At 41.5% G+C, this 10,819-nt stretch overlaps 1 protein-coding gene across 1 annotated transcript; it reads right to left on the bottom strand.

The window, feature by feature from the left end:
* Nucleotides 1-894: 894 nt before the first annotated feature.
* CAPZA1 (capping actin protein of muscle Z-line subunit alpha 1) lies at nt 895-10,816 on the bottom strand. The gene is made up of 10 exons (XM_064733305.1): nt 10,713-10,816; nt 7,360-7,423; nt 7,056-7,107; nt 6,183-6,246; nt 4,647-4,853; nt 4,178-4,257; nt 3,674-3,752; nt 3,122-3,193; nt 2,472-2,534; nt 895-1,880 (listed from the first exon to the last, which is right to left on the bottom strand). The coding sequence occupies exons 1-10, from the start codon at nt 10,749-10,751 to the stop codon at nt 1,740-1,742; spliced, it is 861 nt and encodes a 286-aa protein (XP_064589375.1). The 5' UTR covers nt 10,752-10,816; the 3' UTR covers nt 895-1,739.
* Between the last annotated feature and the right edge of the window lie 3 nt (nt 10,817-10,819).

Raw genomic sequence — 10,819 nt, forward strand, 5'->3', positions numbered from 1 at the left:
GTAGGCTAAAGTAAGACACTGAGAGTGAGTGGAATGACCTCCTTGCTGCCTTTTTCCCAGGGTGAGGAGCTGCAATAAAGCTCTGTGATGGTTTCTATTTTAGTTTGGAAGCTCAGCCCTCCAGTTCCCATGTCTGTATACCAGGGCATTTGGACTGATACCATCCCTGCCTTAGTCATGGAACTGTTAAGATTGGAAAAGACCTTTGAGATCATTAAAGTCCAACCATCAACCCAGCACTACCACTGCGATCACCACTAAAGCAGGTCCTCAAGTACCACATTCACATTTTTGAACACTTTCCGGGATGGTAACGCCATTTCCTAGACTTCAGGAATTAAAAGGAATGAGACCATGAAAGAACAGACACAAATTGCTTTAAACAAAGACTGGTGTATTTGCACTAGACTAGTTGATACAGAGGATGCCTGAGGGATGAATTGTCAGTCTCAGCAGCAAATACAAATATATTTTAATTAGTTAGAACTCACAAAGGATAAGCACTTATTTTGTGGTGTTACTGTGCAAAACCTGAAGCATAATGCACAGGCAACCCCACCCCTCTCTTCCCAACCCTTTCTCCTTTGTGTATTTAAAAACAAGAAGACATGAGCCAGTTTAAAAACCAGAACCTGCAAGGCGCCCAGTGATAACCAAGTGCAAACAAAGCAAAGGGAGTTCACCGAAGGAGGTTCACTTTGTAGCGAATCTGTGTTCCAAGATCTGAGAAAGGCGTATGTCTATCTCTTCATCCTCCCCTTCAGAGAAACTGTTGTGACTGCTAGGTTTGATGTTAGAGGGGGAAAATAATAATGCAGAGCAAGCATGTAGAAGAGATTCGTTCCAAAATCCCCTCTAAGCATGACAATAAACTATCCACAACTGAGACAAATGGAAAGGATTTTTTCTTTCACTTTGGTGCAAGTTTATTTATTTTGTACACTATCCATCCATACACCTGCGATACAAATCTATGAACCTGCCACAAAGCATTAAAGCACAACATACCTATTATTTTGTAGACATTTGCATTTTTAATCACCATCCAGCCCTTGTGGATCAGCAGTGACTCATCTTGTAGTTCTGTAAAAATGCAGATGTCTGGTAACCGTACGTACACGAGAAAGGGGAGAAGAAAAATGTTCACTTTTAGGGAACATGGCTCAAATGTTCAGATTAAAAAAAAAGTTACGTCCCCGGAAGAGCTGGGTCAGTAGGGAATTCTGTAAAGGATCCTGTAAACTCATTTTCTACAGCAAAATCTAAGCCTGCAGGCATCTGCTTTGTGGAGGTTGGGAATAAGGATACACGAGGACTCACTGTCTTGCACTTACTGTGTCTTGCAGCGCCGTGAGCTCTTGGCAGGTTTGACAAACTTACTGGATACCTGGAGTGCTGGATACAGGTGAAGGGAACGTTCTGTACCCTCTCCTGGGGTAATAATAGGGCTTTTCCAGCTAGGAAGTTTTCCAGCCAGTGACTGAAAACAGCTATACTTCTGAGCCATGAATGGCTGAATTTAAATGACCTATTAAATGCAGCTACAACAGGAAGTTTATGTGGCAGGAAACACAAAACACAAAGACAACTATTTGTTCCACGGTTCCCTCTCAGGCTAGAAAACCTGGTAACTTTGAAAGCCCTAAAAATGCTGCTCTGGTTTAAAAACCATCTACTTGGCATAGGACCGTATTTGTTTTTTTGCACACAACTGTTTCATACACCTCCTTGTTTCTGCATTAAGCATTCTGCATTTCTTTGCCAATCTTGTAGCTGAGGATTTTGTTCCAGTCAATCTTGGTGCGGGTGACGGGCAGCTGCCGGCGTAAGGCTTTGAAAGTGGTGTCTGACATAGTCTGGTAGTTTTCACTGATTGCTGTCTGCAAGGGCAAGCACATTTGGTGAGGGCACACATAAAACACTATGAGAACGCTCAACTTAGTGTTAAAGCCACAAACTCCTTTCTGTAAGGTGTAAGGCCCACTATTAACTAAATTAATAAGGCAGTCATCAGTGTGTGCGCAAGTCAAAGGCTTTTTATTCACCTTCCCTGTAATGTAGCAGCATCTCCTTAGGTCTTTCACTGACTTATCTCTTTCCAGTCTCCTGGCACAGAGGCTGGGACAATGCAAAAGCTGTTGCACAAGTTTCCTCCTCAGAATTTTTAACTGTCACAGAGGAAAATACATTGACTCACCCACTCCTCCCTCCCATGCTTGTTCCAGGAATCATTTGTAACCCTTAAAAAAAAATGTACAGTAAACCTGATAGTTAATTACAACACACCTTTGTAACTTTACAGCTTTATAACTATATGTTTTAAACAAATACTGTTACCCTTTTCTAAGCAATTCTTACAGGCAATACCAGATTCAGCTAGGAACAGAACGAGAGGTCACTTTTCCATGTTTCTATTAACTGCAAATAGAGACTGATATGATTCTGTTTTATTTAACTACTACTGATCTTACCTGGTACTCATTTTCTGCATTTTCTATGATCTTAATAAATTCCTTAGCAGTTTGGACATCACTCTACAAAGGAAAAAAAAAGTTTGCATGTTTAAGAGCAACTTACATAACTTACATAAGCTACACAATAGATTTATTCTCAAATGATAGGCTGAGTATAGATAAAGTAGGTAACATTATCAGCTTGTGCCTTGTGGCTGTAGCTGGTTCCTTTCACTTACTGCATACTAGGTAGAGCTTGTGCTCCAAACTGGAACAGAGCTGCACCCTAGTGAGCAAAAAGGAAGTGGACCTTCATAGTAAAATGAGTCACTTTGCAGCTGTTGCTCCCTCTACCAAACTAGAGGAATTCTTAATTTGCCTTAGCATATGTCTCTTACTGTTTCTTTCCCTTGGACAGAGATAGAAAAGCATATTCTGTCCTTTTTAACCCTAACTACTAAGAGAAGCTTTCCAATAGAGACTTTCTAATAAGACTGAATTTTAAGCAGTTGGGAATCTGGGATTCCTACATGACTCTAAACAGCACAGTGACTGTTCACCCAAAAATTACTTTAAAGTCAAGAGAATGAAGTCATAGCAGCATGCTTTGTGAGCTGTTAAAGGAGTGAAAACAGTTGCTTATCATAAAGATCTTTTAGCATACTTACTGACACCTGTACAGAGTCCTGAATGTCTTTGTGACTAACCAACTGGACATTGCCATCTTCATAGTAATGGACCTGGACAAAAAGACACAATGCAGGTTTCATTATGACCACTCCCTCCAGAATTCCTGAGTCCCCCAAATGCTACTAAAATGGCACAACAGAGCATTGTGCCAGTCTTCTCTGCTTACATGGGGACTAAAAGCAGGATGGATTTTCTAAAAGGTTTCATTCTTTGTCAAGACTGTTCAAGATTATGTTAGTCAGTAAATGCCTAGAGCTAAGAGCAATTACAAAAGACTCAAGGTAGAGATTTTAGCCCTATAAAGTGAAGCAAAGTAGACGTCTATAGGGTAATGCCACATAATAAACCACAGGCCAGATCTGAAACTATTACTAGAATACTAGATTTAGGAATTACTTTCTTGAATTGTTTATTTAATAACATCCTGACTTGAGAAGGACATCTCTGCTGCATTTCAGCATCTCACTCTGGGATAAATGCATTTGTGTAAGACAAGCACAATGCAGTTACTGCCAGGAAAAATAACTCACCTGGATTTTGAGCACTGCAGCCACTTGAGCTGTTGGTGGTGTGATGGTAAACTTCCATTCTGATCTCCAACGCCCGTTCCTAGAAGCAATCAAAGCATGAAAAAACTATTTCCAAGAAACTCTAACAGCAAATGAATGAAATTAATGACCAAGTTGTTTCTGATGTTGTCTTATCACCAATACCACATGGGATTTAGTGCTTTAGATGGCATGGAGTTAAATTTCTGCAGCCCAGCTGAATACAATGCAGCTTCAGTACAAAGAAGCTCCAGAGATGTAAAGGAGTATCTATCCAGCTCTGATAATGCCTTTTCCTCTGGAGAGGTCACAGGAAGAGTTTTGCTAAGTGCCAAGGGGGCTGCAAGGAAAACACACTACAGAAGGAAAAGAACTTCTTGGGAAGCCCGAAACTCCCTGTCCTTCAGACTGTGTCAGAGCTAGAGGATGGGTTGGTTTGAGGAACCAGGCAAAGGAAGAAAACACACTATGTTGAAATAGTCTTACCAGAAGTTTTTGGGCTGAAACTGGTGGCTCTCAATACAGGCAATAATTGTCTGCTGTCCATCTATAGATTTACCATAAACCTGTATTTAGAAAAAGAGTTAAAAAGGCCCAAGAGCTAAGGAAAGCCATTTTTAGTCTCTGTTCTTGGCAGCAGGGTGCAGGCTGCAGTGGTGGTACCTCACTGGGAACATGCACCACGAGTTACATTGTCCAACACCTCCCCTGGCAGGCATCTTATTATGGGTAGGTTTGAAGGTGCTTGGCAGTCATGCCTATGAAAAAGGTCTAATTCACCTTTACCTCTGTGTGCATGCCAAGATAGTTGCACCCTCTTTGGAAATGTCATTCCAAAGTTAGCCAAAATGCTAGTGAGGATGGAGAATTCCAACAGCTCTGCCCAGCACAGTCTGCTCTGGGACTGAGTGACTCAGAGCAATACACTTTCAGGGAAACAAGATGGATACTCAACAGTGCAGAAGCCATTGGGGTAATGATCTTTGACGTAGGCTCTCAATGCACTGTCACAGGCATCTCTCCATTGTTTTAAAGCCGATTCTGTGTCCTCGGGCTGGGGATCACTTGCTTCTTTCCTTAAGTGGTCAAACTTAAAAGAAAGCTTGTTTCTTGGGTCTAAAAATCTGCCATTGCCCAGATCACCATGTTCTGTGATTAAGACCTGGAATAGAAGTTGAAATGATGATACATTTAGGCTGATATAGATATATTATTTTGCATTTTTCCCTACTTGCATATCAGTGTTACATTAGGTACTTTCATTGAGCTATAAAGTCACATAGGAAAATCAAGAATTTATGATATTAATACTTTAAATTAGTAGTTGTTGTGAGCCTAAAGGTAACTCTGCTCTCCACAGTAATACTGCACTCACATTTCTGTCCCAGAAAAGACCGAACTATAATAATGTATATATTTGGCTTAAAATTGGGTATCCATTCAATAGAAGCAGGTTGCTTTGCCTTTAAAGTTATTTTAGCTGTATTCCTTCTTCGTTTCTAAAGGAAACAGAGACGTTTACTCTGAAATCTACCACTTATTGCCATGCTCCATGTTTTGCAATAGCTCTACTTCTAGGCAAGAAGGGTACATAGATGTGACTACTTCTAAAATATACCAACTAAAGCAGACCACAAAGCAGCCTTGCACATTCTCTTCTTTTTTATTTTTCACCTTAATTCTCTGGTTTCCCAGATATTGACTTTATTGGGGTGGGTTTTTGGGTTTTTTTTTGTTTTTTTGCAGGTCTGTAACTTTCTCATCAAAGCTATTTCAATGAACAGCCCCCTTAATATATGCCTCCCATACTCCCATACACATATCTGGGACACTAGAAAAGCTGGGTCAGAGCTTGGCTCAGAGAACAGAGCAGATGGTCAGGCAGCTTTCTGGCTTCTCTACGACTTGCTGTTTGTTCTAAAAAAAAAGAATTAAAAAAAACCCTGAAATAACTTGTTTTGCTGGCATAGACTGGATAGTATTAGGTATAATCACTATACCAAATCAATGATTTGGTATAAATAAAGATAAGTTTGTTTTTTAGGGTAGCTGGGAATGGATTAGGATTGCAGAAAATAAACCAAACAAACTATTAAGAATCTATTATCAATTGTCAGTAGGAACTGTAAGCAAGTAGCAACATAAGGATTTTTAAGTGAGCTTTAAATAGACAGTAATCTTTAATCACTCATACTCTTAAGTAAAATTCCAGTGACTTCAGCGTGGAGCTTTAAGGAACAATGAATTGGATTTGCTAAGTAGTACAACACAGAACTTAAAGAGAATATCTTGGTTATGCTTTGTTCTTATCAAAGTAAGTTTGTCATATTGATATGTGGGGGAAGGAGGAGGAGTGGTACCTTGTGAGCAGAATGAGTGAGTCAGCTGATGGTGATGTTGGCTTGTGAGCCAACATCCTGATGAAACAACATTTTTATTGCTTTTTCAGAGTGCAGGAATACAACCTGGAGCGTACAAAGTTTCCTCTTACCTGATCCTCGTACCCTTCTATCTTCACTGGGGTGAACTGATCCATGTTGTACTGTGCAAATGCGCTGTGGAGCACCAAAGGAACATGAACTTTAGCTGCACGTGCACATTTATTCTGCCTCAAGGATTATATTGCAGCAAACGTCAACTTAATTGGGCAAACAATACACACAAGCACTGTTAAAGGATTTTCCAATACCTTTCACTCTAGATAGCTATAAACCCCAGGTCTAAAAGCATGTTTGTTTAGGGATGGCCAGGAAAATACAGAGTTCAAAAGTAGAACAGGAGATAGCCTGCGGAAATGTGAGCAAGCCAAGGCAAAACAAGAACACCCCAGCTACAATTTAGACAGCAGCAAGGTAAATAAATGAGTAGACGAATATTTACAACAATTTTCTTATGCAAAGACTTGCTGACTGACATGTCACCTAGCTTGAAATATATCTTAGCATCAAAAAGCCTGTATGTGTAATCTGTAAGCACCTTCCAATGAAGCTGTGGAAGTAAACAACAAATTTTTATTGAGGGCAGTTCCTTTTCTAAACTTAGGCTATGGATTAATCAGTATTTCAGGCTTCACTAACTTTATAAATCAGATGATTCAACATGATCAGACATTGCTGCTGCTGCAGAGTTAAACTTTTTGGCAGAATGCCTTCCTGTCAGTTTTATACAGCACAAATTCCCATTTAGGGTTTTTAAAAAGAATCATCCACACCTTTCATTATGTATTTTGTTAGGTGGGCTAAGGAATTACATAAGATTGCTCTGAATGCAGCAAATAGTTTTCTTTGTCACGGAATGATGGGTACAAGAAAACAGAAGGATCTCTGATGGTAATTTGACTTGTGTTTGGAATCTCAGTACTTACTGTGCTGCTCCTTCCCTGAGAAGATTGTCATTGTTAAGCAATAACCGGACATCTGGAGAAGAAAGGGTCCAGGTGTGTTACTGGATTTTTTATCAAATGCTTCACTTTATGCACTTTATTTTCAACTGTACACGTGCAAACATTAAAAGATGAAATGATTTCATTAGGCAGAAATAGCCCAGAACTGCATGCTTTCCCAGGCCACTTAACCTTAAAAGCAGTATGGTGTGACACAGCCTTAGATTCTTATAATAGATAAAACATGAAGAAAACACCACAGATCATTTTTTCCTTAATTGCTTACCATTGAATACTTCATTAAACTCTCCAGGGGGAGCATGAGTGATGAATTTTGCAGCTATACGCACCTACAATGAAGTAGAAAAGTAATTAAAGACAAAAGATAACTTACTGAGTTCACACATATTGAAGCAATTCACCAACAAAACCACCTCTGAAGGGACAGAAGGTGGCAGATTTAGGGAGAAATCTAGGCATGCATTATCAAGTTAGAAATAGTCTTGTAAGACTGATCAAAGCACGGCTGGACAGGGCTTGGAGCAACCTGGTCTAGTGGAAAGTGCCCTTGCCCATGGCAAAGGGTGGAACTGGATGATCTTCAAGGTCCTTTTCAACCCAAACCATTCTGAGTTTCTATGAAGGCATGTGATGATGAAGGAAGGCATTAATAACTGAGAAAGCCAAATTTCAATGTCCAGAAACTCCGAACCTGGAAAAGAAAAACCCTGTCTCTTCTAAAAGTGTAATAAAACTGCAATGTGTTCCAAAATCCAATATACATGTCTTGCACAGTTAGAATTTAGGTGGTCCAAGTATTGGTTCTGTTGGAATTGGTAAGAGTTTATGGTTTTCATTATAAAACCTTTTATAGCTTTTGCAGGACCAAAGGGAATAGAAAGATCTTGGAAGAAATGAAAAAGGAAATGCCACAAAATTAAACCTCTCCCTTAGAGTAATAAAAACGTCCCATTTCCTCTGACAGCTAACATTTCCAGCTAACAAAGCTGACCAATGAGCCTCTCTGGTCTAACAAGACATTTATTGAAAGTGACTAAAGAATTGTTCATTAGAACCCTGATTACTTTCTACTTTTCATTCTGAGCAGCAAAACAAAGAATTGTGTTTATATATGTAACTGCTTCACCTGAGTTATCACCAGAGCTGGAAATAACTCACTTCTCTCAACAGTCTTCTCTGTTTTAATTAGAAATTGTTTGTATTGTTTGTCACATAATTATTTTAAGGAAGCCATGAAAAGAAATAAATACCTTTCCAAACAAAAGGTAATTGCCTTATTCCAACAGGATCAAGTAACAACTCTGCCTTAACTGGACTGAGCTTCAGATAAAAATAGACTGTCTTCCAAATTAGCAATGATTTTGAAAAACAGATATATATTATTTGTGCCTGAAGAAATTAAGCAATACAAAGAAAACATTAAAAAGACGGTATCTTGTGTAGTTGATCAATAAAATAGAAAACATTTCGGTCAAACTATTGAAATCAGGAGTGCAGGAAACAGGCTGGGGAGAGATTAATTTGAAATGTCAAGCACTTGAATGGTTGTTGGTTTTTGGAGAGGGTTGATTGGAGGGCGGTGTCAGGATGCTCCTCTGCAGAAACACCAAAATAGGACTTTCTGCAATCTGCCCCATTTCCTGGCCCCCGGGGCCATTTCAGGTGTCATTTCAACTCTGCAGCATCAACTTCCTGCTTCTAAAATGGGGAAAGTGTCTGAGGGGAAGGGAAGCTGCTCAGCCGTGAGTTTAAACTGGCACAACAGCAGCAGAATGAGCTTGAGCAAAATGGGAGATTTCAGAGGAACTTACAAGAAAATCACAGAATCACAGACTGGTTGGGTTGGAAGGGACCTTAAAGCTCCTCCAGTGTCCCCCCTGCCATGGCAGGGACAGCTCCCACTGTCCCAGGTGCTCCCAGCCCCAGTGCCCAGCCTGGCCTTGGGCACTGACAGGGGTCCAGGGCCTGCCCACCCTGCCAGGGAAGAATTCCCAATTCCCCATCTCCCATCCATCCCTGCCCTCTGGCAGTGGGAGCCATTCCGTGTGTCTGTCCCCCCTGTCACTCCAGGCCTTGTCCCCAGTCCCTCCCCAGCTCTCTTGGAGCCTCTTTAAGTGCTGGAAGACGATCTAAAATCTCCCTGGAGCGTTCTCTTCTCTGGACTGGACACCCCCAGCTTTCCCAGCCTGTCTGCGAAATTAATCTCTTACCTAAAAAACGCCCAAAGAGAATAAAGGAGTGAAGCTTGGAGGATGGAAGGAATTAATTTTGTTGTTCAACTGACGTTTTTGGGTTTTTTCTTTACTTTAAAGTACCGCTAAACTCAAAAAATTAACATATATAAAGTTCTCGTCTCATCTGAATAGTCACATGCTACAGAAAATCCTTGCTGCATGTTTCTCTTTCAGATCCTCCCTTGAGGTTATCCTTCTCTGCCTGTGTGAGCCATGGAGTTAGTTGAAACTGAATGTTCTAAAGGCCTATATCAATTCTGCTCTGGAATACTTATTTCAAACAGCATCACCTAAAATACTAACAGATGAACTGCACCTCTAAAGCTCTGCTTGTTTCACAAATGATGTCACTGAAATGAAGCTGAAATTGCAGTTTAAAGGAAAAATGAAAGCAACAGCCGGACTTGTAGGATCCTTGCAGATCCATGAGCCTGAACAACTCCTCCAGAATGTTAAGAAATGAAGCAAGCAATAAGTGTAACACTTCTGTGATGTAAGGAAGAGTAACAGTGCATTTTTAAACTACTGCGTGCAGACAACAGTGTGTTACCAAGCAGAGAACTTGCAGTATGTAACTTTCTCCACATTCCTACACAAGAAGAACAAACTGCTCATTTCCCCCTTTCCTAAAATAATTATGGCTCTATTTACTCTTAGTCCTTTCCATCCAGCTTAATTCTCAGGATCTACATCGCAGTTCCTGTCAGCATCTGGAGTGAGCAGAAAATGCAACAGCACACTCGGAGGGTGTTTAAGAAGTGAAGAGATTGCAAAGCACCTTACAGACACGCTGGTTACTTTGCTGATTTGGGGAAACCAGCATAGAAACACATTTTCACAAAATTATTTTGGTTGGGAAAGATCACCAAGCGATCCAGCTGTGACTGTCTCCCACGCTGTCAACAAGATCAGAGCACTGGGTGCCACGAGTCCTTCCTTGATCAGGGATAGGGACTCCACCACCTCACTGGGCAACCCCTTCCAATGTCTAATTGCCCTTTCTGTTAAGAAGCTCCGGCAGATGTCCAACCTCCACCTCCCCTGGTTTAGGTTGAGACTATAACCATTTTCATGCAAAACGACTGGCCGAGACCCATCAGCTGCACCGAGGCAATAAGGAAATCGAAAGGCAATGAGGAAATGGGAAGGCAATGAGGAATTCGGAAAGCAATGAGGAATTTGGAAGGAAAAGTGCTGGTAAGCAACAGCCGGTCCTTCAGCCGGGCGGCGGCGGCCCGGTGGTCTCAGGAGCCCACCCACCCCGAAGCACTCGCAGGCCGGCACACCGGAACCAGGTGAGCTCGCCCGCTGCTCCCCACCCAGTGCCCTCCCGGGGGCAGCAACACAAACCCACGGCGGAGAGGCGGCCACCCCCTCCCTTTACCTTCTCCTCATCCGACACCCGCTCCTCCAGGTCCGCCATCTTGGCAGCTGTGCGCCCGGCCCCACGGAGTGCATGCCGGGAGTGCTGGGCGGCGGACCGAACGCGCT

The sequence above is a fragment of the Zonotrichia leucophrys genome, chromosome 26 (genome assembly GCF_028769735.1).
Source record: "Zonotrichia leucophrys gambelii isolate GWCS_2022_RI chromosome 26, RI_Zleu_2.0, whole genome shotgun sequence".
In the NCBI taxonomy this organism is placed as follows: Eukaryota; Metazoa; Chordata; class Aves; order Passeriformes; family Passerellidae; genus Zonotrichia; species Zonotrichia leucophrys.

Bases quoted from the DNA above. Each gene is read 5' to 3' on its own strand.
- CAPZA1 (XM_064733305.1), bottom strand. From the start codon at position 10,751: ATGGCGGACCTGGAGGAGCGGGTGTCGGATGAGGAGAAG. The intron at 7,424-10,712 runs GTAAAGGGAGGG...ACTTCATTGTAG, and splicing joins GGGTGTCGGATGAGGAGAAG to GTGCGTATAGCTGCAAAATT. The intron at 3,753-4,177 runs GTAAGACTATTT...GATTGCTTCTAG, and splicing joins TTTCAGCCCAAAAACTTCTG to GAACGGGCGTTGGAGATCAG.